Source organism: Cucurbita moschata, unplaced genomic scaffold, assembly GCF_002738365.1.
Source record: "Cucurbita moschata cultivar Rifu unplaced genomic scaffold, Cmos_1.0 Cmo_Scf00019, whole genome shotgun sequence".
Lineage (NCBI taxonomy): Eukaryota > Viridiplantae > Streptophyta > Magnoliopsida > Cucurbitales > Cucurbitaceae > Cucurbita > Cucurbita moschata.
Genome location: NW_019268535.1, coordinates 1,722,811 through 1,749,832, shown reverse-complemented (window position 1 = coordinate 1,749,832; position 27,022 = coordinate 1,722,811). Strand labels below are relative to the sequence as shown.

Genomic DNA, 27,022 nt, shown 5'->3' with positions numbered 1-27,022 from the left:
ATAAAGGAATGTTTTGTTCCCTTCTCGATGTGGGATCTCACAACCCAACCCCATTGGGGGCTCAGTGTCCTCGCTGGCACACCACTCCGCTCTGATACCACGGACGAAAGTAAACAATATCTGTTAGTAGTGGGCTTGAGCCATTACAAACAGTATCAGAGCCAGTCACCAAACAATGTGAGCCAATAGTTGGAGTAAGGCTAGACCCTCTCTATAGTAGACGCGTTTTAAAAACCGTGAGACTGACGATGGTACGTAACGGGCCAAAGCGAACAATATCTGTTAGCGGTAGGCTTGGACTGTTACAGCTAATGACACAACGAACAACAACTCTTGTCACACTTAACTTAAAAAACGATTTTTTGAAAGGATGAATGTTACCAATACTCGGTAAATAACTCCATTAAAGTTAGATATGCATATCCAAAAGAAGAAAAGTATCGTAAAATCGGGAGAGACCTAAAATCATTCAAAACTAGATGAAATATTAGTAACATACCCTACATATATGATCATCTCGTTTAAACCTAAACGAGCCACAGACACCCTGATCACCTAGCCTCCAAAACACATGGACGACCCAATCGTAAACCGCTTAATTCGCAAAAAAAAAACTCAATTTTTGCTAATTCACACAATTCCTAAAAACACCCTAAACCCTAATTAATGCATTATGTTTCAATACCAATGGAAATTATACTAAACACAACCAAGTTAAGATCTTGATCTTCATTTCCATTTCCTAGTTCTTAAGCGATAGCCCACCGAACTTCGGTGAGGCATTCTGATACCCTGTACGGAGCACCATGGGAACGATCCTAGACTTTCAACTGATCTCCGTCGGTCAGCCATAGGATCCCACCACTTTGTCATAAGCGGTGGAGATTCTCCGTTGATGGATTTGGTTTTACATTTTGGGTATAAACACGATCGAAGCAACGGATGAATGGGCTGGGAGTTTAAAGAGATTGGGGTATGTGTGAGACTGTGCCACCACCATCCATTTTCTTTTGATTATCATTCTTTTGTTCTATATATAAAGCTTCAAGCCTTTCTCTCCTCCTGATAGCTCAACACTGATCCACAAATGCTCTTGTAGCCTCTCAGATTTGTTTTCTTGAAGAGCTAAATTTGAAAATAACCCATTTCTGTAAGTGATTCCCTCTTGATTTCATGTCTTTTTATCTGCTTACATTGCGTTTTCCCATCTGTGTTCTTATCTTTTCTCGTAACTTCTCTGTTCTTCTTGGGATTGTTTGATTGGTTTTGTGAGTTTTTGGGATTGTTTGATGGGATCTTGGAAATCGATGTTGAATCGCATTCATAAATGTGCTTGATGAAATTTGGTGTTCATGAAAGGGAATTTGGAATTCTGTCTGTAATCTTGTCTGGTTGGATTGTTCTTTAGATGGTCAGTCTATAATTGTTCCAGACGGTGTTTCAAAATTTAATGCGCTTGATGTTTTGCATCTGCAATGTGCCATATGGGTTCTTCATGCTATCTGCTTAAGATCTACGACTTATGCTAAATAGTTTTGTTCATCTGGAGGAATTTGCACATCATTAGCAGCTTGTGAATCGAACTGTTCTTAAGTGGGATAGTTGGTTCTTTCTGTAAATCGATGCATGAGCTGAGGCTCCTGTGTCTCGGCGTCGACTAAATAGTTTTGTTCATCTGGAGGAATTTGCATATCATTAGCAGCTTGTAAATCGAACTGTTCTTGTTCTTAATTCGTGTATGATCCATGACGGCCTTTTTGTTTAAGGGCAGCTCGCCTTCTATGGAAGTGGGATAGCATTGGTTCTTTCAGTAAATCGATGCATGAACTGAGGCTCCCGTGTCCTACCGACCCTTCGACTAAATAGTTCTGTTCATCTGGAGGAATTTGCCAATCATTAGCAGCTTGTAAATCGAACTGTTCTTGCTCTTAATTCGTGTATTATTCATGACGATGATATATCTGAGTTTTGTAGTGTTCATACTGATTTTGCTTCTACTTTTAGGCTTTTAGCTACCTAGTCATTTGTTCTTTCCTAAGGGTTGATGCTGTGGTTTAATTTTAGAATAGCAAGATGAGGGGAGGTCTGTGGCAACTGGGGCAATCGATAACCCGCCGTCTTGCTCAGGCTGATAAGAAATCCGTGGGGCGTCGATTCTTTGCTGCAGAGTCTGAGCTAAAAAAAACTGCTCTATTTGATTTCCATGTTGCTCATGGTGGAAAGATGGTTCCATTTGCTGGGTGGAGTATGCCTATTCAGTACAAGGACTCGATTATGGATTCAACTGTGAACTGCAGGCAAAATGGTGGACTGTTTGATGTTTCTCATATGTGTGGACTGAGCCTCAAGGGGAAGGATTCTATCCCTTTCCTTGAAACACTTGTTATTGCTGATGTTGCTGGGCTTGCTCCTGGAACTGGAACACTTACTGTCTTTACCAATGAAAAGGGTGGAGCTATCGACGATTCGGTGATCACGAAGGTGACCGATGACCACTTATACTTGGTTGTGAATGCGGGGTGCAGAGACAAGGATTTAGCTCACATCGAGGAGCATATGAAGGCCTTCAAGGCGAAAGGCGGAGACGTCTCGTGGCATATTCATGATGAGAGATCTCTTCTAGCACTCCAGGTTTATATTAAATTGTTGAACTCATCGAACTATTCGGTTCAGGTCGATTGCTTTGTTCTGTTCTTTACATGTTTGCTTGATTTGATTGTATACCAAGGGCCCTCTTGCTGCACCAGTTCTACAACATTTGACGAAAGACGATCTGAGCAAGCTTTACTTCGGCGAGTTTCGCATATTGGATATCAATGGAGCTCATTGCTTCCTCACCAGGACAGGGTATGCTTCCTTTAGGCCTGCATTTCTTTTTCCACGCTGAACGAGCCATGTCGATTTATCATAACCTCATTTATCAACTGTTCTTGAGAAAACTGGTTGCAGTCGATTTATAAATCGTTTTGCTTCAAGGCATTCCGACTTTGCGAGTGGTATCGAAAATGGAACACCGTTCACTTTCTTATACTCCTGAAATACTCAGGTACACAGGTGAAGATGGGTTTGAGATTTCAGTGCCATCAGAGCACGCACTGGATCTTGCCAAAGCAATCCTGGAGAAGTCAGAAGGGAAGGTGAGATTGACAGGACTAGGTGCACGAGACAGTCTTCGACTCGAAGCAGGCCTGTGTTTATATGGCAATGACATGGAACAACACACAACGCCAGTCGAGGCGGGGCTAACATGGGCTATAGGAAAAAGAAGGAGAGCAGAAGGCGGTTTTCTCGGTGCCGAGGTGATTCTGAAACAGCTCGAAGAGGGTCCAGCAGTAAGGCGTGTTGGTTTCGTCTCGTCGGGGCCTCCTGCAAGAAGCCACAGTGAGATTCAGAACGAGGAAGGGAAAAACATTGGGGAAATCACGAGTGGAGGATTTAGCCCATGCCTGAAGAAGAACATTGCTATGGGCTATGTGAAATCTGGATCACACAAGGCTGGCACCAAAGTGAAGATTGTTATCAGAGGAAAGACCTACGATGGTGCTGTCACTAAAATGCCATTTGTTCCTACAAAATACTACAAGCCAACATAATTGTTCTTCATGTTTACTATGTTGTCCTGTCCACAACAGTTTTCTCAGAACTTCCTTGATCATAAAAATGTAATCTTGCATTGAACCCGTTTACATTACCCGTCTTGAAAAGTATGAAGTTGACGAGTTTCAACAATGTATTTAATAGCTTATTGACTTATTCTTTACGAACTTGCTAAAGACGCGAGAGTGAAAGGTTCAATATATCTTATTAGACACAAAACATAAATACTCATAAATGAACGAAAGAATTGAGGATGGATTGGAATGTGATTTATGAAAAAAAAAATGGAGAAATGTAGAGCGTAAAATTCACCATTGGTATTCTTGATTATCGTTTGGGGACTTTAAATATTCCATGTTTACCTTTTCGATTAAGGAATTGATGCTTAATAAAAGAATACTTGGATAATATATTTAAACAAATGAAGTCCTACTTGGGCCTTCAGATGCCTAGGGAGAGGATGCCTTTGGATTGAGATCCAAAGCCATAGTTTGAGATCCTACGTTTGTGGGAGATAATCGTGGTCATACTCGTTTTAAAATTGTGAAGCTAACAACGATATTTAACAGGTTAAAGCGGACAATATCTGCTAGCAGTGAGCTTAGCCTGTTATAAATGGTATCAGAGCTAAACATTGAATTGTGAGATCCCACGGATCGGATGGGTGGAGTTGTAAGATCCCACGGATCGGATGGGTGGATTCGTGAGATCCCACAGATCGGATGGATGGATTCGTGAGATCCCACGGATCGGATGGATGGATTCGTGAGATCCCACGGATCGGATGGGTGGATTCGTGAGATCCCACGGATCGGATGGGAGGATTCGTGAGATCCCACGAATCCGATGGGTGGATTCGTGAGATCCCACGAATCCGATGGGTGAATTCGTGCGATCCCACAAATCAAAAGGGTGAAGTCGTGCGATCCCACAAATCAAAAGGGTGAAGTCGTGCGATCCCACAAAGGGTGAAGTCGTGAGATCCCACAAAAGGTGAAGAGGGAAAAAACACTAGTTACAAGGGTGTGAAAACCTCTCCTCTCCTTATGAGCATTCCTTATAGTAGTGTGAAAACCTCTATCTAGCAAGATACATTTCCGACAATGGTATGTAACGAGCCTAAGTAGACAATATCTGCTAGTGGTAAGCTTGAACTATTACACATCAATAGATTAGAGTTCAGCATTGTTGGAATGGCCTAAATGTCATCGACATTGCTATATTCAGCAGTCACGGGAATGACCGAGGTGATGAACAAGTTACAACCATCCCAACATGCTCGACAACAGAACAAAGATTGTTCAAGATTAAGGCAAAAGGCCTCAAGTTCCTGTTTTTTAAGGTTGTTTTATAAATCGAGATAACACAACTTATATCCAAACATATATCAGCTCTTCTGTTAGTATATAAATCAGCAGAGATACTCAAGCTACTTACAACAGCTGTATCAATAAAAGACGACACAGTAGCAAGCATTTACAAATTTTGGGGGTTTCCCTTCTTAACATTCCATAAGTTCATAAACTTCAACTTAAATGGCTCATATGCATAATAAGGCTTTAAAGGCATACCAAACAAAGCCACCAAACAAGAAGTTTCTTTCTTCATGCTGCCTCTGCAAACCCGACTCTCAGCTTGCCAAAATCGAAGACGGTGTGGTATCGGCCCATGAAGACGTCTCCCAGGATCCTGTGGCCAACAAAAACAGGTTCTTAATGAAAGGGAAGGGTTATTTTGAATGATTTTGACAGCAAAATGAATGGTAAAAACTTATACCAGAGGGGTCCACGAGGAGGAGGAACATCTAACGCAGTAAATCCACTGATGCACTGAGCTGCACGACCTTCGCCTACCTTGAGGACGTACTGTTCACATTGCTCACCGTGTTAGAGAAAGTTGGTAAAAACAAGTGTAATATCAAAGAAACAAGTATTTTACCTCTTGTGGGGTAAGGTCAAAAACTTTGTCACCAATGGTGAAGGAAACAATAGGCATGGAAGAAAGGCTTCCACAGTCGACTGCAGATTGTCCCATTGGACTAGGCATATGATCACATAGCTGCAAGAAGAGTTAACTAGTTCAGTTATCGAGAACCAAATAGTAACAATCCAAGTCCACCACTAGTAGATATTGTTCATTTTGATCCGTTACGTATCACCGTCAGCCTCACAGTTTTAAAACGTATCTGTTAGGAAGAGGTTTCCACACCCTTATAAGCAATGCTTCGTTCCCCTCTCCGACCGATGTGGGATGTCACAATCCACCCCCTTGGGGGCCCAATGTCCTCACTGGCACACCGTCCAGTGTCTGGGTCTGATACCATTTGTAACAGTCCTGTTAGGGAGAGGTTTCCGCGCTCTTATAAGCAATGCTTTGTTCCTCTCTCCAACCGATGTGGGATGTCACACAAATATTCTAAAGGACCTATAACATTCTTCAAGTTCAAGATTTTTTCACCTCGTTGATGTAGTTCATTATTCGTTCTTTAGTTTGATTCTGACGAAGTTGATTTTGCATCCAGACGACCATCATCTCACATGCAGGGCACATGGCATCGCGTAGACCATCGGATGATTTGCCAGCATTCTCATCCACCACACTCGCAATCCCCATGCTACAAGAACAACACAATTTCATGGATCAGCGATTCACCAAGTAAATTAGTGAGGACGATTTCGTATAGCAGGACTATTGTGGTACCAAAAAAAGGATTCACCTCACTCCTCGGGCCCCGTCGAAAGTACACAACTTAATTTGAGAACAGATCTTCTTCGGATCTGCCTGTTGAAGATAGCGAAAAAGCAAGAGGTCAATAATGTATAAAAGGTTTAAAGATTGGGTGTCTTAGGCAGAGTCTATAAAGAAATCATAATGTTAAGAATCAGGGAGTTAAAAAGGATAACATTAACTTGCCTCGGATGAAAGCAAATCCATAATGGTTTGCCCATATTGTGCAACAACTGCCTTGCATTCCTGGCTAATGACTCCTTTAGCTCCAATGGCATGGTTGATCATGGTTATAATGGGCTATAAGAAATAGACAAACATTGTAGTAAGTAGCTATTTGACCTAACTTAAAACACACAGTCACAGCCGTTCTACTTAATCGTAAGACGAAGAAGTGAATTTTATATATATACACACACGCTCCAAGTTAAGCCCAAAATCTTAGGTTAACAAGCTTCCATATGCTTGAGACATTTTGTAACCGCTCAAGTCCACAGCTAGCAGATATTGTTCACTTTGACCCGTTACATACCATCGTCAACCTCACGGTTTTAAAACACGTTTCTTAGGGAAAGGTTCCCACACTCTTATAAGAAATGTTTTGTTCCCCCCTCCAACCGACATAAGATCTCACAATCCACCCCCTTGGGGACCAGTGTCCTCACTGGCACACGGCCCAGTGTCTATCTTTGATGCTATTTGTAACAACCCACGTCCACCGTTAGGTTTCCACTCTTATAAGAAATGTTTCGTTCCCCTTTCTAAATGTGAGATTTCACAATCCACCCCCTTGGGGTCCAGCGTCCTCGCTGACGCGCCACCTTGTGTCTAGCTCTAACAGATATTGTCTGCTTTGACCCGTTACGTACTGTCGTCAGCCTCACGTTTTAAAACACGTCTGTGAAGCCAGTGAAGTTACAATTGACAAGGAAGGAAAAGGTTAAGTTTATGTACGCACAGTTGGACCAGCCAACAGCGAAGTTCCAGAATCAGCTATGGCTGAACAACCACCACCACAATATCCTGAAATAACAATTTTCTTTAATCAGAAGAACATGAACGCAAAACTCAATCCCCATATAAGAATTAAAAAAGAAAACTTCATGCCGAGATCATTTTAGCATCGTGTTTTTCGATACATTATAATTAATATGCGATTTATGGAAGCATACCAGTAGGTTCACCGTCTATGAGAACATCGCCCATGTCAAACTACAAATCAAAATAATTCGAACATGGTAAGTAATAGCGACATGAACCGGGAGCATACGAGATGAAGGCATGTCAACCAACCTGCCAATAACCTTTCTGTGTGACAGGAACGTAAGTATGCTCGCCCTTATAGTGCTTTGGGTCGACTCCACCAAACACAATTTCACCACCTTCTTCCTCCTCAACATTGCGATTGAGCCAAAACGAAAAGACTGGTTCCTTAACAAGATCTTGATCAACCATGTTATACCTGAGAAGAAAATTACAAACGCTTCATACGAGCCTCTACGAGCCAAGAAATCTTAAACAATAATCAGTAATATTGGATGAACATGTCCTACCATACTGGGACAGCATTACCAACAGAGATCTCTTGAAAACCAAGTCCCAACAACCCGTCAAACTTGGCGACCAGAAACGTAAGACTCGGTTCTCTGGTTGCCTCAATGAAATCCTAAACGAGACAATAGCTATAAGTATCAAACCATCGACATTCCAACGATTTAATACTCAACATTCCAACGATTTAATTCGATAGAAAAATAGTTAATGCAAAAAGTTACCTGATTCTTCACCACTAGATCTCCAACTCGGACATTGTCATTACTAAAGAAACCAGAGACCGCTCCAGTGCCATACCGAATCGAAGCTGATGTCCCTGCACGAAGTCAATAAACCGAATTATTTTGGGCTGCGATTGTATAATTTCTATATCACTTCACACAAGTACAATCTACAAACATCCCCACATCAAAATAAGTACTAATAATTACAATTCAGTCTGGCTTATGGAAATCGGGAAGTACCGTTTTTCTTGTATGAACTAGAGTGGCTCGACTTGTATTTGGCATGGAAATGACAAGCCAACTACACGAAAACATACAAAGAAATGTGAGAGTATGTGGCCTATAATCATAGTATACTCCAAAAACATATCATTTCTACTTGAATGTTCAATTTTCAACACGATAGAGCCTTACAGAAAACAAGCATTTTGCAGAAGGCACCCATAGATTCGAGCTGCCGGTGTCAAAAATCACAGTGAACTTTTGTGGGGGTGTACCAATGGCAATCTCACCATAGTACTGAGCATCCAGGTAGTTCTTTAACACAACAATATCAGTATCAGAAGATACTCCAAGATTACTATTGGGGTTATACTTCCTGAAAGTAGCTTTCAAAATCTCTGGATCCTTGGACTGAAGCCGGGCGGCTAGCTGGCTTTTTGAGTCTAATTTAATCTTCTTCAGTCCAACTCTAAGCAACCCAGATGCAGATGATACAATATTAAATGAAACCAACAAGAGCAAACATAAGAAAGCCGCTTTGAAGTGGGGCAACGCCATTGGTAACCTACAAGTTTAAAGAGACGATCCAATTTAGAAATCATGAACAATGAGATTTCCTACATAATCACTCAATCCAAGAAAATGAAACACAACATTTCAAACTTCCCCAAATTGCAGGACAAAAGAAAGAACAAACCCTAAATATCATACGATCAAATGGGATTACAGACCCGTAAGCATCCAAAAACTTAAAGATCAAAAGGGAAACATGATCAGCAGAACAACCCATCAAGATCATGATCACATTATGAAAAGAACAAACAAAACCCAGTTACCAAATTGTCGATGAAGCAAACAATGGAGTCCAAAAATGAAAACCCAAAAACTAAAAGGATCACGGCATAAAAATCTGTGAACAAACAAAGAGAAAACGCACCAACAGCGAAGGATTTCAAGCGACGGAGAAAATTGGGGAGTTGGCACGCAAATTTCTCTCCCTACCTCTTTATAAACGAAGGAGAAACAAACAAGGCAAACCCAATTCAACAACCGTAAGAGATGATTTGATCTGGGCCGTCCGTTGTGTGGGGTCACGTTGTGTTTCCTCCCGGGATTTCTGTAGAGCCGTCTACGATTCTGATTCGAATTTGGGATCCGAAAAGAAAGCATTTTTGGTAGGGTAACTTATCCAACTCGAATAAAGATTTTTTTTTTTTTTTAAATTTAAAATTTGATTCGATGAGGGAGTTAGACATTTTTATCCAACCAAAACATATTTTACCTTCCAAATTATTATGAAAAATTAAGATGCATTTAAGGTTTAATAGGTGATAATGGATGACTGTTTGATATTTGAATTCTATGAGTTATCAGTTATTATTGTGATGTGGATAAGTAAGATTTTTTTTAAATAATTAATAGAGAGATAACCCGAAAACTCAATTTCTATGAGGTTCGATGGGTAATTCTAAGGTTACTCCTATTGGCCTAATACGTATCGTCATTAGTCTCACGGTTTTAAAACACGTCTGTTAGGGAGAGGTTTTCACACCCTTATAAAGGATGTTTCTCGTTCTCATCTCCAATTGATGTAGCATCTCACAATCCACCCCCCTTGAGAGTCCAGCGTCCTCGTTGGTACACTTCTCAGTATTTGGTTCTAATATTATTTGTAGTAGTTCAAGCCCACCGCTAGCAAATATTGTCCTCTTTGGATTTTCCGTTCGGGGTTTTACTTCAAGGTTTTAAAACGCGTTTACTGTGGAGAAGAAAGAATGTTTTGTTCTCCTCTCCAAATGATGTATTCCTTTGACACCAAGTTAATAGAAAAAAAATATAGTACGAGATAATTTGAGCTAACATAAATATAACAACCCAGACCCACACTAGAAGATATTGTTCTATTTGGGTTTGCCCGATCACTAGCAGATATTGTCCCATTTGGGTTTGCCCGACCACTAGCAGATATTGTCTCATTTGGGCTTTCTACCCCCTCTAGCACACTGCTAGCAGATATTGTCTTTAAGAGATTTTGTTACTTTGGGTTTTTACTCTCGGGCTTCTCCTCAACGCTTTAATACGCAATCTGCTAGGGACAGGGTTCCACACTTTTATGAGGAAGATGTTTCGTTCTCCTCCCCAACAAATGTGAGATGTCACAATAAAAGATCGAACCAAGGAGGGGAAAGCAAATCAACCTCTATTCCATTCGATTTTGTTCACTCTTTAATCTAATTTGCAAAGAGAACACAAAAACGCTAAAAGGGTTCTCATATAAATACTCGTGTTCCACCTTTATCGGAAGATTTTATGGAAAGAACAAATGATTGAGAGATCAGAACAATATGAACTTCCAATTCTTGAAATACAAGTAGTAAGAAGCCTGCAAAGCAGCTAATGCATCAGCCCAAAGCCTAAACTGAAGCACACCAAAGCAATAAACTGGAACAATCGCCATCCCAGCAACAAGCAATGGAACCCAATCCGTATCTTTCCCATAGAACAGGAAGAACGTAGCACTGAAAGCTAGAACCATGCTCAGTACTGACAAGAACAGTGTTCCAAGGCCGCACACCAACTTCAATGGCAACCAAATTAGGAAGTCCTCTTCGGCACAACGCGACGTGAGGATCGACAAGAACAATAGTATCGATGTTGAAGATGATATCAAAGCGGTTGCATCTGATATCACAAACACTGTGAACCATTTGTGGCGGAGAAAGAGAGGAGAGCCGGTGTTGATGTCGTGGTTGTTGTTGTTGCCGCCTGGTACGGTGAAGATTGCAGCAAAAACTACGGTGGCAATTAGAGTTGCAACCAACATGCATGAATTTGCTGTTTTCTTCATCCATTTTTCACCTTCTTCCACTAAGTTTCGGTGTTCTTTAGTGAATAATTCACGTGGGTTTCGCTTTCCTTTCTTTCTCCTCATTGTAAGCTCTACGATCTTCTCCACTTCCTTCAATTCAATTGCATAGTTTAGTTTAGAAACACATGTATTGAATCACTACTAAGCATTAGCTACTTGTTAGGAACTACGAACTTCCATAATCATATGATATCATTCATTTTGAGTGTAAGTGTAATAGCCCCAGCTCACTGTTAGTAGAAACACGTGTTAGATTTCTGCTAACCTAACATTGTGAGGAGGTTGAATCCTAAAGAGGATGGACATGAGGCGGTGTGCCAGCAAAGACGCTGGGCCTTGAAGGAGGTGGATTGGGAGGTCCTACATCCATTGGAGAAGAGAACGAGTGCCAGCAAGGACACTAGGCCCTAAAGGGAGGTAGATTGTGAGATCCCACATCGATTGGGGAGGAGAACGAAACATTTTTTATAAGGGTGTGAAAACCTCTCTTTAGCAAACATGTTCTAAAAACCTTGAGGGAAAGTTCAAATAGAACAATATCTGCTAGCAGTGGATTTAGGCTGTTACAAATGGTATCAAAGTCAGACATCAGGCAGTGTGTCAGTGAGGATGTTGGACCCAGAAGGAGGGTGGTTATGAGATTCCACATCGGTTAGAGAGAAGAACGAAACATTCTTTATAAGGGTGTGGAAACCTCTCGGGCAGTGTGCCAGTGAGGACGCTGGGCCCTAAAGGAGATGGTTGTAAGATCCCACATCGATTGAAGAGGAGAACGAAGCATTGTTTATAAGAGTGTGGAAATCTCTCAAGACAATATCTGCTAGCAGTGAGCTTGTGGTTGTGAGATCCTACCTCGATTGGAGAGGAGAACGAAACATTCTTGGATCTGCTAGCAGTGGTCTTGGGGAAAAGCCCAAAAAAGACAATTTGATAATGGTGGGAAGCCCAATGAGGACAATATACTGTTAGTGGTGGGCTGATAAGCTCACGTGGTTTGTTTTTGGTTTCCCACAAAGCCTTAACCACCACAGAGATGACATTCATAACTTATAAACCCAAGATCTTTCCCATAATATTAAAAAAGACAACAAAAGAAAAAAGTACCTTAAACCATAGAAGCTCTTTATGCATTTGAAAGGCAGCTCCCGACACTCGATTGAGATGATTTAGATCCGCCTTTTTTGCCGCTAGTTCAAGCAAGCTAATATTTTCCTCATCAAAATAGAATGGTAAGTAATCCAAGAACTCACCCATTTCATAAATTAAACTAAAAACACTCTCTTGACGATTTTCAACCGCTACATGAAATATACTCTTTCGATCACTATCAACTTTCCAAGCAAGATCAGGGTATGAATTGATTATCAATCTCAAAAATTCAACATTCCCAACTCTTGCAGCATCATGCAAGATACTTGTGGGAAACATGATGAATTGCAATATCTCATCTTCTGGAATCTCATCCAAAACAACAGTCCACATCAATTCAACCATTTGATGAGCTTGAATCTGCATGAGTTTATGTTTGTGCATACGCTTGATTCCTAAAGATTGATCAAATTAAAAAACGAATCGCAAAAAAAAATAAAAAACAAGCTAGCTCGATTGATTACAATATATACCTTTGACCAAGAGATTAGATGTTTGTTCTTCGCAATCAATAATATACGATTGCAACCGGGTTGGCTTGTTTTTCTTACCAATTGCATTCGACCTACGAGCCATGATATGCAACGGCGTATCGTCATTGAAGTCTCGCTCGAGAACTAACAACGGGTTCCACTTTAAAATAAGCAAAGCTATATCTGTAGAAGAAAGCAATCATGAAGTTGTTAAGGATTGTCCCACATTGACTGATCATGGATTTATAAGTAAAGAATACATCTCCATTGGTATGGATTTATAAGTAAAGAATACATCTCCATTGGTATGATGCCTTTTGAGGAGCCCAAAAGCAAAGCCACCAGAGCTTATACTCAAAGGTGGACAATATTGGATGAAAGTATAATCAAAGAATACTCTCTCCATTGGTACGAGATCTTTTGGGAAAACCCAAAACAAAGCCATGAGAGCTTATGCTCGAGGTGGACAATATCACCATTGTGGAGAGTTGTGATTTCTAACATGGTATCAGAGTCATACCCTAAACTTAGTCATGCCAATAGAATCTCCTCAAATGTCGAACAGAACTCCAAAAGAAAAAGGAGTCGAGTCTCGATTAAGGGGAGGTGTTAGGACTCCAAAAGAAAAAAGAGTCGAGCCTCGATTAAGTGAAGGTGTTAGGACTCCAAAAGAAAAAGGAGTCGAACCTCGATTAAGTGGAGGTGTTAGATGACTGTCTTCATTGATATGAGCCTTTTGGGGAAGCCCCAAAGAAAAGCCACGAGAGCTTACACTCAAAGTGGACAATATCATACCATTATGGACAGTCGTGATTCCTAACAAAAGTTCAAAACAAACCATAATAATCGGCCGAGATGGCGCCAACGAGAAGCTCCATTTGCTCTTGAATGGCGGAGCCATAGACGGGGGTTTTGGAGAGGAGATAGGAGACCATGTGCTTGTGTTTGTATCTAGCGGCAATCAAAACTGGGGTTGAATTTCCGGACCCACGAATGAGCGGCAAAGCTTCGAACTTGGAGACCATTAGCTTGGCGATGTCGACCGCGCCTGAGGCTGCAGCGATGCAAAGGGCTGTGTTTCCATATTTGTTTTTCAAGCCCAAGTCATGTCGGTCGAGGAAGTTCACCAATTCCTTCACAAAAGAAGCCTTCTTGGCTCGAGTTGCTATGTGAAGAACGGTTTCACATCGATCGCTTATGACCATAGTGAGGACTCCTGGATGCAGATTATTCATGTACTCTGCAGTCTTCCAGTCGCCATTTTGTGCAGCTTGGTATAGTTGAACACGCAGTGGACGATTGTCCATTCTTCTACTCTCTGAAAAGTGTAACCGGTTAAAGTGTAACAAAGTAAGAGTTCGAGCATTTGAGTCTAAGTTATCACTAATTAAATTTTAACGATGTATTTATATGAGAACGATCTCTCGTGATTCATTGAATAATATGCCGTTGACATATAAGAGGATCATGTTTAAGAAATAGTCTAAAAGATCGATATTATACAATCTCTTAGTAATTATTGCAAACATGTGAGTTTGTATAAGACGGGACAAAAAAATATTTAATATTTCTTTATAAATCTACTCATTGAGAAATTTGATATTTCACGGGATTATTGTATGTGACTTGACCTTAATCCTAGTAAGTTATGAACTTCTGCATGTTGGGGTTCGTTTTTTGATTTGCATGAGTGGGATTGACTTTTGTAGCTGATTCAATAAGCCTATCATTTTAGGGACGAACATAATTTCACAAGATGAAATTCACTTCTAAAGAAGGTAGATGAGTAGTTTCCTTAATTGCTTATTTTAAAACTTGAACAGTGGGTGTTCACCTTCTTACTACATTGAGAGACTTCGTTTATACTGGGATCATAAACAAATGGTTAGTCAAAGATAAATGACACTTAAAGTGTAGGGACAAAATAGACTTTTAACTGAATTGTATGTACAAATAACTCGTAAATGATTGACATGCATGTAATTATTATACCCATAAACACAACTTATTTCGATTACTAGCCGAAATCTGACCACCAATGATCCCTCTTATGTCTCTTCACCTTCTCACGTTGCCTATTTAAATCATCTATGTTCTAATCAACTATTCTCTTTGAACGGAACAACTCCTTTACACTAATGTATTTTTTAAGTCTTGTGATGAGTTTCATATATGTTGTTGGCTTCTTTCCTAGAGATCGTATAAATCTTTGACCATCGAGTCCATTAACAACCATGAAAGCTACATCATTGTAGCCCTCAAGCTTTTTTTTTTTTTTTGGAGCATTTGAGGTAAATAAGACTCCTATTTACTTATTTTTTTAAAAAAATATATAATTTTTTTAGTTTTCAAAAATTGGATTAATGTTTAAATTTATATATATATATATACACAAAGTAGATAACAAATAATAAAATAATTATCAAATAAAAGCTAAACTTTTTATATCATGAATAAATAATGGATAATATAAAAAAAATAAATATCTTAAATGATTATATTTTAAAATAAGAAACAAAAATAAAAACAATACCCAAAATTGAATAAATTCAAAGTTGAGGAATTTTATTGATATTATTAATTTTAATACCTACCTAATATCAGAAATGACATTTATTGGTACACGTACTAGGGCCATGGGCAGGGACAAAAGAAATTTATTATTATTATTTATTTATTTATTTATTTATTTATAGATCCTAAATTAAGGACTAAAAGGTAAATTAGAGTAAATTAGAGGTTAAAATGGGAAGAGTAAAAACTTACTGGAAAATCTGAAGCTGTGAAATTTGGACATAGGCCAGCTCACATCTTTAGTCCTGGGATCTAACGGTTTGCCGTAAATCTCGAGCGGTAGCGGATTTTCTTCATCCCCACGCGCCGGCGACTCATCTTCACCGACCTCAAAGTCGTCGTCGTCTTCATCGTTGTTGACGGCATTGCGGTCCTCTACTGCAGGAGAGTCAACGCCGGTGACCGGCTCCGACCACCGAACAGCCTTGCCGTCGTGACGGCCGGGGGTTGATTTAGTGGAGGAAGAAGTAGAAGGCCTGCGTGTGAAGGGTCTCATCTTTGGTTTGGAATGATGAGCGATTGAATCTTAATGAACCCTTTTGACTATGGGATAATGTGGCCTGCCGACCATATACTAATAATTTTATGCATGTTTTTTTTTATTATGATTATTTAAATACATTTACTTGGTCAAATTTAACTATAATTGACATATTAATTGTACATTAATTAATTAAGATCTACTTTAGGAGTATTCACATTAGTGGACATTTCGATCCATGTGAATTACGTCATACAAACTCTAAATATAACCGTCCAATCTCACTACTAGTAGATATTGTCGTTTTTGGGGTTTCCCTCAAGATTTTTAAAATGTGTCTGCCAGGGAGAGATATTCACACCCTTATAAATTATATTTTATTCTCCTCCCAACCGATGTAGGATCTCACAATCCACCCCCCTCTTCGGGCCCAGCGTTCTTGCTCACACTTGTTCCTTTCTCCAATCAATGTGGAGCCCCCCGATCCACCCGAGATCCCACGTTGGTTGGAGAGGAGGATCAAACATTATTTATAAGGGTGTGAAAGTCTTTCCCTAACATAAGCGTTTTAAAACCCCAAGGGAAAACCAGAAAGCGAAAGCTTAAAGAAGACAATATATACGAGTAGTGGGCTTGGGTTGTTACAATAAAAGTTAAATTAGGCTAGATTTTTTTTGTAAGTTTCAGTTGAATTTTTAGAAACGTGAAAATTCAATTCAGTTTGCGAGTTGATATTTTTCTAGTCGAGTCAACTCGATTAACCCGAAAATAGGGTTACAACACAACCCAACTCTACTTTACTTTAAAAAAATGATTATAAATATTTAATGACAGTGTTGTAACTGGTAAATGGTTGATATTTAAAATTTACGAGATTTTAGTTATTAGTATAACATATATTATAGATAAATATGATTTTTTTTAAAAAAAAGTAATTAAAAAAAACAACCCGACAACCCAACCCAACCAAATTCTGGGTTGGACGGTAAATTTTGTTCAAGTTACTCGTGTTACCAACCCAACCAACTCGAGATTATGTCCTAAAGTTTTTCTAACCTAACTCAACTTAAACGTGCGCATTCTAGAATTTAGTCTTTAAAATTATTATAAAAATGTATTTTAATTATTATTGTTAAGTCTTCATTAATCAATATTTAGAATAAAAATTTAAAGTGAGCTAAGATTAAAATTGGGAGTTTATTTAAAGGTTGAGTAAATTGGTAATTTAAATTAAAAATGACGTGGAAGACAGAGAAATGTGAACGTTTAAGTCAACGTGTATTCAAGATCCGATGAATATTAGATTGACCTCCCAAATTACAGCTGTCATTGGCTCATTTTTGTCGGAAAATAAAATACAAAAATGATACATAACTATACCACTTCAATGCAAAATAAATAATAATTAAAATAATGAACATCACAGTCACATGTGTTTACAAATAATACTTTTTAAGTGCGCGAGTTTCAACTTTGTCTTTTTCTGATTTTTTTAAGACCCTATATAATAGGCAATTTTGAGGGGTCAATATTATATTAAAACAATTTAATAATATTTTTTAATACAACATTGGTGGATAATTGTGTAATATGACACCCGACTAAAATAAGGGTACATGAATAAATCAAGATCATATTTGAATGAGAGCGATCCTGAGAATAGGGTGTAGAAACTTTTCCCTAACAGATATTTTTTAAAATCGTGAGGCTGACGATGATACGTAAGAGGTCAAAGTAGACAATATCTAGTAGCGACAGGTTTGAGTTGTTACAAAAACTACGACCTATACCAATAAGGTGGTGGACTTGGAACCAATAAGGTGCATTTTTTTTCGGCAGCTATTTCGTAAGAACTTCATGGTCAAGCATAGGATGACTTTCATTTGCTTTAAATCTTTCTTAGTCATCCTATTTTCAAAATCGCTCTCATTCAGATGTGGTCTTAGTGCACTTTTCTTTTATGTGGCTCAATCATGGGAACTTCATGGTTAAACGTGTTTTACTTGGAGCAATTCTATGTTGAGTGACCTCCCAGGAGTTTTCTTAGGATGCATCGTGAGTGAGAACAAAGCATGTTGGAAGATCTCGTGTCGGTCTATAGGAATAGTCTTAACTCTTATAAAGTGAGAAGTAGACAATGTGACCATGTTGTAAGAGATATAAGAAAATGTTGAGGTCAATCCAAATTTTGAATCCTAGACATGAGTCGTTACAGTTTCTTGTGTGCATGAGTTTAAAACGGTTAAGTTCAGTTGTGGTGTTTGTTAGAGTTTAACGGTCACTAATCCCCTTGCACAGGCAACCCACGTGCGTCTAAGTTGTCGTTTCACAGTTGATGTCATTGTAGTCCTTTTAGCATCTGCACACTGCTCGTAATCGACTCCGACCACTGAAAGGCCTAGGCGTCGTGAGGGGTTGACACATTGAAGTCAACTGTATCACCTTTGCTTTGGAATGGAGAATGATAATAGCCTTCAAATACAACTTATTAACAGCGTCGTGAGGGTTAAATATTTTGGTTTATAACTTAGTTTTGGATAATTTTCATTGTGGGTTAACATACGAGAAATTCATGTTCAAGTACATAAATAAAGATAAATATCTTATTTTCGTACAACTCGCTTTGTAATTGTTATAAATGATTTGATCCAAATAATTCATATAGATAAATTGAGTGAGAATATCACGGTTTACGACTGGACCATGAAATATTTAATTTTTTTCATAAACTTGTTAATTGAGAAGTTTAATTTCACAGGATGATCATATGCGATTTAATCCTAATTTTGAGTGAGTTATAAACCTCTGTGCCGGAGAGTTTGTTCTTTAATTTGCATAAATGAGAATGTTTTGTAGTTGATTTAATATGTTTATGATTTTGAAGACTTATTTAGTTTATTTTTGTATCATAAATAAATTATTTATTAGAAGATTAGTACCAAGATTTAAGAATAAAACAGACTTTTGACTCAGTTGTAATTATGCACCACTCTTGAAATATCTACTTATAATGATTATAATTATGAACACAACTTATCTTTTAGTGGATAAGAGTGCTACATGCATGACATACCTAATATGCGAAAAGTTCATTTAAAATATGTCATAAACAATGTCATGGACTTAAATGTTCGTAAAATCTATTTCAAATAACAATAAAAAAAAAGCAAAATCGGCCCGATCTAACCTTAAGAGCTACAACTTAAACATAAGTGCAACTATTCAAGCTTCAGCCCATGACCTCCACTGCGACATTGTACAAAGACGCTAGGGCTCGAAGGGTGGGAGGGGGTAGACTGTGAGATCACACATCGGTTGGAGAGGAGAACAAAACATTTCTTATAAGGGTATGAAAGCCTCTACGTAGCATACTCATTTTAAAAAACTTGAAGGGAAAGATTGAAAGAGAAAGCTAAAAAATGACAATATCTACTAGCTATTACGGTTAACACCTTACCATACTAATGATTTAATAACTATCTTTGTAGCTTCAGAATGTTTCAGTTTATACTCCTACCTATTATCTGGACATACCAAGAAAGATGTACGGTCTAATGAGGTTACTACGAAATATTTACTCATGAGTGGATGGTTCATCCGGGGAGAGATCGAACTTCAAGAAACAGTAAATGGTCTTCTCAATACACAAATGTATAACTCTCCAGGAACTTGAATTGCGCTTATATTCATTGGGTTCAAACTTTCCCCAACAAAAAGTGCACTCAAATAAAAATCCAAAAACGATAGAATATAGATTATACATGTCAAGTTTTATGGTAGGAAATGGATACAAAACACAACTCCAAAGGATACATGATTTTAATACACAATGGCATCTTAACTCATACATTTTTGTCAGCAGAGGACAAATACATTCGATAACATGATCTGGACTTGTAATTCCTGGATAAGAAGCGCGCAGAGGCGGTTAACGCTGCGATTGAATCACTCCAAAGGCTGAACTGTAGCAAACTAAACAAGTAAACAGGAACAATAGCCATTACAGCCACAAGCAATGGAACCCAAGTTGTATCTTTGCCATAGAACAGAAAAAACGTGGCAGTGAAAGCTAGTACCATGCTTATTACTGAGAGTAAGAGTGTTCCAAGACCGAACACCAACTTTAATGGCAACCTGAATAGGAATTCTTCTTCGGCACAACGTGAGGTGATGATGGACAAGAACAGTAGTATTGATGTTGAAGATGATATCAAAGCTGTTGCATCTGATATCACAAACACTGTGAACCATTTGTGGTGAAGAAAGAGAGGAGATGATGGACAAGAACAGTAGTATTGATCTTGGTGGTTTTCGGTGAACAATTCACGTAGGTTGTTCTTCCTCCTCTTTGTAAGCTTTACAATCTTCTCCACTTCCTTCAATTACTTAATTTAGCTTTGAAACATATGTATTCAATCACTGCTAATAAACTCATATAATTCAAATGAAATTATATTACATCATCTCGAGAGAATAATTGCTAAAACCACCCAATCTAAATGGTGTGAAAGTTATCTATTTATAATCAAATAAATTACAAGAATAAGGAAAAAACAATAAATGGAAGATACCTATGATAAGTCGTAATGGTAAACTATAATTCAGTACTAAATATCTTTACACCCCTGCAAGCTGAGCATCGAATTTGAACGGACATGAAGCTTGGATCTAAAAAATTCAAAGAGAGGTCGAGAAATACTTTTTGTAAAGATGTCAAGAACCTGGTTCAGAGGAGACATATGGTTGGGCGGCTTAATATTTTCTTGGCCATTGAAAATTGCAAATGGATCGTTGCTCAACAGCGATGTTGTCTTGGCTCCGGCGAGCATATGTCTAATCCATGAAGTAGAAGGGGGAAACCGAGAGAAAAAAGGAGAATAGAGAGAGAGGGTTCGATGGTGACTATGAAGAAGAGAGGAACAAGAGAGTAGAAATTGAGAATGGGGGCTCTGGGTGTATTTTAGACGAAGAAAGAAGGGTGGAGATGGAGTGGGGTATGCACCCTGTGGACTAGTTTGCTATCGAGCAAATGAGCACAAGTAAGAATATCTCGAACATATTTTAACTTATTAATAAATGAACCATCAGAAGTGGGTGAAGAGTCACAATTATAGATCCATAGATAGTGGTTCTATTCCCAGCACCACCATTGCCAAGAGTGAAGGCTGACGGAAGAGTAGTAGGCAGAGCCGGCGCCATAGCAAGTGATGAAGTCCAATGGATGGAGAGGGAGCCACACCCCCTGGAGCAAGGGACAAAGACATTGTTGAAGCCGGAAGAGTCGCCATAGTGGGCAAAGGAGCCGTTGGCGAAGAGGCTAGTGCGGCACCGAGATTCTGTATATTTTCGATGAGAACACTGATGAGGAATCTGAGGTTAGGGTTTCTGTAGAGGATGAAGGGAAGATTGGGAAGAAAATGAAAGAGGCTATATTGGATAAGGAAAAACCGATTAAGTTGGGGAAGGTGAGGTTGTATATACAGAGTATGGCGAAAAGGTGATTTGTTGGCCAAAAGGGTGGAGTCGAAGGGTAATCAATCGGCTCCGCTTGCAGCAGTCATGGAGACTGCCATTGTCGCGTCAAAGCCAACAGTGGTGGTGGAGAAAAAGATGAGAAAATAAATGATCCGGGTTGCTAAACCAAAATGACTCTGATATTATGAGAATATTTGCTAAAACCACAGCATTTAAACGGGGAAAGTTCTCTATTTATAATCAAATAAATTATAAGGATATGAAAAGAACAAAAATACCAGAAGTAACAAAAGGCAAATATGATATATACGGTAAACTATAATTAGGATATCATAGGTGAATTTAATTGTTTATTAAATAATAAAGTCATAGTACGAAGGAATATAACAAAAAAAAAAAAAAAACCTCTAACCATTGAAGCTCTCATGCATTTGAAAAGCTGCTCCTAAAACACGATCGAGATGAGTCTGATGTGGCAGATTTGCTGCTAGTTCAAGCAAGCTGTTATTTTCCTCACCAAAATAGAAGGGCAATAAATCGAACAGCTCGCCCATTTCATAAATTAAATAAAAGACACTCTTGTCTTGTCGATTCTCAACTGCTATGTGAAATATGTTTTGATTTTGGTCAACAATCCAAGCAAAATCAGGGTTTGAATCGATTAACAGTCTAAAAAATTCAGCATTTCCAACTTTTGCAGCATCATGCAGGATGCTCGTGGGAGACAGGATGAACGTCAACATCGTATTGTCGGGAATTTTATCCCGAGCAGCACGCCACATCTGTTCAACCATTTGATGGGCTTGATTCTGCATAAGTTGTTTTTTTTTTGCATATACTCTTGAATCCTAAAGCTGTATCAAAATTAAAAAAATTAAAAAAATTAAAAACAAATTTGGAACTGGTTAATATATCTACTATCTGCATGGCTCATACGTAGTAGTGCTTTGATATATAATGTCTCCCATTGATTTATCTTGACTTTTGAAGTTGACTTTCGAGCCATAATATGTAAGGGCGTGTCTTCATTTTTGTCTCGTAGTATAGATAACGATTCGTTCCACGTTAAAATAAGCGAAGCTATATTTGTAAAAGAAAACAACAAATAGGTTATTGGATGAAAGTCCGACTAATTTAGGGAATAATCATGGGTTTATAATCAAGGAAGGTATGAGGCCTTTTAGGGAAGCTCAAAGCAAAGCCACGAGAGATTATGCTTAACGTGGGCAATATCATACCATTGTGTTGGATGATGAAAGTTCCACATCGACTAATTTAGGGAATGATTATGAGTTTATAAATAAAGGGATACATCTCCATTGGTATGAGACCTTTCGGGGAAACCCAAAGCAAAGCCATGAGAGCTTATGCTCAAAGTAGACAATATCATACTATTGTGGAAAGTTGTTGATTACTAACATGGTACCAGAGCCATGCCCTAAAATTGTTGTTGATTACTAACATGGTACCAGAGCCATGCCCTAAAATTAGTTATGCCAAACAGATGGGTAAATCCTCAAATGTCGAACAAAGGACTCTAGAAGAAAATGTATATACAATATCATACCATTATAGAGAATGTTGATTCCATTGTTAAACTCAAAAGAAAGTTTGAAATGAATTATAACGGGACAAAAACAAACCATAATAATTGGCGGAGATGGCGCCAAAAAGAAGCTCAATTTGCTCATGAATTTCCAAGTGAGTGCGAGGGGTGTGGGAGAGGAGATAGGAGACCATGTGCTTGCGTTTGTATCGTGCGGCAATCAAAACTGGGGTTGAATGTCCTGACCCACAAATGAGCGGCAAACCTTGATGCTTGTCAACCATTAACACGGCGATATCAACCGCGCCTGATGCTGCAGCTATGCAAAGGGCTGTGTTGCCATATTTGTTCTTCCATTCCAAGTCAGTGCGGTCGATATTTTGTACCAGCTCCTTCACAAAATTAACCTTCTTGGCTCTAGTTGCAATGTGAAGAACAGTTTCACTTCTGTCGCTTACCTCCATAGTCAGCACTTTTGGATCCTCCTTCCACATAAGCATTACAGTCTTCCAGTCACCATTTAGTGCAGCTTTGTACAGTGTAACACGTTTATCTAGATTCTTCTTCCTTCCGATTTCTGAAAGGGATGAATTACATGTTGAGGATTATTGGGGGTGAGTCCCACATTGGTTAATGTAGTGGAAAATCATGGGTTTATAAGTGAGGAATACTATCTCCATTGTGGACAATATCATACAATTGTGGAGAGTCGTGATTTCTAACATGGTATCAGAGCCATGCCCTAAAACTTAACCATGTCAATAGAATCCTCAAATATCGAACAAAGAATTGTGAGTTTCGAAGGTGCAGTCAAAAGTGACTAAAGTGTTGAACAAAAGGTGTACTTTGTTCGAAGGCTCCAGAGAAAGGAGTCGAACCTCGATTAGGCTTATAGTATACTTTGTTCGAGGAGAGGATTAGTGGGACTCAAAGGTGTACTTTGTTCGAGGGCTCCAAAGAAAGGAGTCGAGCCTCGATTAAGGGGAGGATTGTTGAGGATTATTGGGAGTGAGTCCTACATCGATTAATTTAATGGAAGATCATAAGTTTATAAGTGAAGAATACTATCTCTATTGGTATGAGGCCTTTTAGGAAAGCCAAAGCAAAACCACGAGAACTTATGCTCAAATTGGACAATATCATACCATTGTGGAAAGTCATGATTCCTAACATGGTATCTGAGTCATGCCCTAAAACTTAACCATGTCAATAGAATCCTCAAATATCGAACAAAGAATTGTGAGCCTCGAAGGTGTAGTCAAAAGTGACTAAAGTGTCCCCTAAAACTTAACCATGTTATTGAACAAAGAATTGTGAGCCTCGAACCTAAAAGTAGGATAAGAATTAGCCGTTGCCAAAACAACCAAAAGATATCCTATCTGAGTTTTTGGTGTTAACGTTGTATTGTTGCTGATTATCTCCTCCGATATTCGAAGACTCGCCTACCTCTAAATCACCTTCGTCCTTCTCAACTCACTGGTATCTTCATGAGGATTCGAATGTGGTTTTATACAACAGGTTTGAATGAGCAGTGGTCAATATCCAAATAATTTTATGCACGTTTTTTAAATTTTTTTTTATACTAACCTATACTTATTATCCACAACAATCAAATAATTGTTCGGGAGAGAATTATTGGGAGTTGAGTTCCACCTTGGTTAATTTAGTGGAAGATCATGGGTTTATGAGTGAGGAATACTATCACTTTAGTGGAAGATCATGAGTTTATAAGTGAGGAATACTATCTCCATTGGGGTGGTACGAGCCCTTGGCCGTCAATTTCTATCCAATACATACTACTCAATCACATAGTACTCCATCAAAATAGATATCTTTGTCTTCACGTTCAACTCGTAAACTCATATCTAAAGTACAAAATATTATGATTTCCTATTAATATTTGTCTTCGGCCTTCAACTCGTATCTACATTACAAAATATTATGAATTCCTATTAATATCTGTAGATCTACACTACAAAATATTATGAATTCCTATTCTTCAACTATCTACACTACAAAATATTATGAATTCCTATTCTTCAACTCGTATCTACACTACAAAATATTATGAATTCCTATTGATATCCTTGTCTTCGGCCTTCAACTCGTATCTACACTACGAAATATTATGAATTCGTATTGATATCCTTGTCTTCGGCCTTCAATTCGTATCTGCCGTACAAAATATTATGAATTCCTATTGATATCCTTGTCTTCCGCCTTCAACTCGTGTCTACCGTACAAAATATTTAATTACTATTAATTTTTTACCCTCAAAAGATATTTTTACTCCCCCAAAGATATCTATCAATAAATACTCATGTCTCTCTCTTTTAATTTTTTAATGTCCGACAAATATCGATCAATAAATACCATCTCTTTTTTAAGAATCATCTACTCGTTTACTTGTAATAGCGTTTTTGGACGAATAAAAATGAAAAAGATCATTATTTTTAACCAATATGATTATAACTAAATATGTCCATTGAATAGTTGTCTTTAGAGAGATGATTGAGGGAAAGAGTGAAGTGAATTTTTTTTATTTAACTAAACAGTATCGAAAATGAAAAATACAGTCCCCATCTTATCTCTACGATCGGACTGGCCTAACTTTTTATATATTAAATATATATATTTTCGAAATTGTTGTGGGGAATGATTAGACATGATGATTTAGAATAGGATGTCGAAGTAACGAAGTGTCTAAAACAGTAAAAAAGTGTTTAAAATCGAAACCCTAATTTGGAAACCACAATTCGGGATGTTTAAAGCACGTGCTAAAAAAATCGAGTAACGTTCGATATTTTTCGAAATTTTTGTGGGGAATAATTAGGCATGATGATTTAGAATAAAATGTCGAAGAAATAGAGTGTATAAAATAGTAAAAAAAAGTGCTTAAAATCGAAACCCTGATTCAGAAACCCCAATCCGGGACGTTTGAAGCACGTGCTAAAAAAATCGAGTAATGTTAGATGTTTTTCAAAATTTTTGTGGGGAATGATTAGGCATGATAATTTAGAATAAAATGTCGAAAAAACGGAGTGTATAAAACAGTAAAAAAGTGCTTAAAATCGAAACCCTAATTCGAAAACCCCAATCCGGGACATTTGAAGCACGTGCTGAAAAAATCGAATAACGTTCGATGTTTTTCGAAATTTTTGTGGAGAATGATTAGGCATGATGATTTAGAATAGAATGTCGAAGAAACGAAGTGTATAAAACCGTCAAAAAGTGCTTAAAATCAAAACCCTAATTTAGAAATCCTGAATTTGGGACGTTTGAAGCACGTGCTAAAAAAACCGAGTATCGTTCAATGTTTATATATATTATTTATTTATTTATTTACCTAATGTGAAAATTTATATTATAATATTAAAATTTGAATTATTCTTTACCTTTCCATTCTAACCTAAATTATGTATTAAATATAAGGATTGTTTGTTAAAATAATAATAATAATAATAATCATTATTTCAATAAATACATAAAACTTATTTTAGAATAGGTTGAATCAAACAACTAAATAAATTGAAAACAACTATTTATTTATTTTTATTTATTTTTATTTTCAAATTATTGTCTTATTCACTTGGAATTTTACTTACAGATAATAAATAACAAGTTGCTCTACACTTAATTTGAAAGCAACCAGTCATCTAAAGAAGGACCAAGTTGGTCTGTACACCTTATTTAAAAGCAATTATGGCTGCATCTTCCCTTAACATCGATGGACATCATCTAAAATTTATACAAGGGGCCTCTACGTTGATATGATAATGTTTAGTTTGAGCATAAACTCTCGTGATTTTGGTTTTTATTTAGAGACTATGTAAAACCATGATATTATATTTGTACTCTCCTTTGTCGCTTTTGAATTATTGTTGTTAGATGAACACGGCTCTCCACAATGGAATGATATTGCTCAAAGTCTTTGAGCATAACCTCTCGTAGCTTTACTTTGGACTTTCCCAAAAGACCTCGTATCAATAAAGATGGTATTATTTGATTATAAACTCGTATCATTCCCTAAATTAGTCGATGTGGGACTTTCATCCAACACCTCCCCTCGAACAAAGTATGCCTCCCCTTAATCGAGGCTCGACTCCTTTTTTTTTTTTTTTTTTCCTTTTT

The 27,022-nt window shown here is 38.0% G+C and overlaps 3 protein-coding genes and 1 pseudogene across 6 annotated transcripts; 1 reads left to right on the top strand and 3 right to left on the bottom strand.

Annotated features, from left to right (window-relative positions):
- Positions 1-743: 743 nt before the first annotated feature.
- LOC111456958 (aminomethyltransferase, mitochondrial) lies at positions 744-3,733 on the top strand. Of its 4 annotated transcripts, none has more exons than XM_023099040.1 (5): positions 744-973; positions 1,100-1,150; positions 2,070-2,631; positions 2,729-2,847; positions 3,047-3,733. In XM_023099040.1, exons 3-5 carry the CDS (start codon positions 2,074-2,076, stop codon positions 3,591-3,593), a joined length of 1,224 nt encoding a protein of 407 aa, XP_022954808.1. In that variant the 5' UTR covers positions 744-973; positions 1,100-1,150; positions 2,070-2,073; the 3' UTR covers positions 3,594-3,733. The 4 variants fall into 4 exon arrangements, with proteins under 4 accessions (XP_022954808.1, XP_022954806.1, XP_022954807.1 ...); XM_023099038.1 differs by having other exon boundaries at positions 2,065-2,631; XM_023099039.1 differs by lacking the exon at positions 744-973 and having other exon boundaries at positions 980-1,150.
- Positions 3,734-4,958: 1,225 nt separating this feature from the next.
- Positions 4,959-9,408, bottom strand: LOC111456960 (aspartic proteinase-like). Its single transcript, XM_023099043.1, has 14 exons — positions 9,262-9,408; positions 8,517-8,889; positions 8,343-8,403; positions 8,100-8,194; positions 7,878-7,990; positions 7,618-7,786; positions 7,497-7,536; positions 7,283-7,347; positions 6,511-6,624; positions 6,314-6,378; positions 6,055-6,211; positions 5,536-5,655; positions 5,374-5,462; positions 4,959-5,286 (listed from the first exon to the last, which is right to left on the bottom strand). Exons 2-14 carry the CDS (start codon positions 8,880-8,882, stop codon positions 5,202-5,204), a joined length of 1,539 nt encoding a protein of 512 aa, XP_022954811.1. The 5' UTR covers positions 8,883-8,889; positions 9,262-9,408; the 3' UTR covers positions 4,959-5,201.
- A 1,149-nt stretch (positions 9,409-10,557) lies between these two features.
- LOC111456953 (ankyrin repeat-containing protein ITN1-like) lies at positions 10,558-15,919 on the bottom strand. Its single transcript, XM_023099033.1, has 5 exons — positions 15,582-15,919; positions 13,654-14,133; positions 12,816-12,998; positions 12,298-12,737; positions 10,558-11,283 (listed from the first exon to the last, which is right to left on the bottom strand). The coding sequence occupies exons 1-5, from the start codon at positions 15,883-15,885 to the stop codon at positions 10,660-10,662; spliced, it is 2,031 nt and encodes a 676-aa protein (XP_022954801.1). The 5' UTR covers positions 15,886-15,919; the 3' UTR covers positions 10,558-10,659.
- A 3,793-nt stretch (positions 15,920-19,712) lies between these two features.
- Positions 19,713-27,022, bottom strand: part of LOC111456696 — an 8,543-nt pseudogene continuing 1,233 nt past the window's right edge.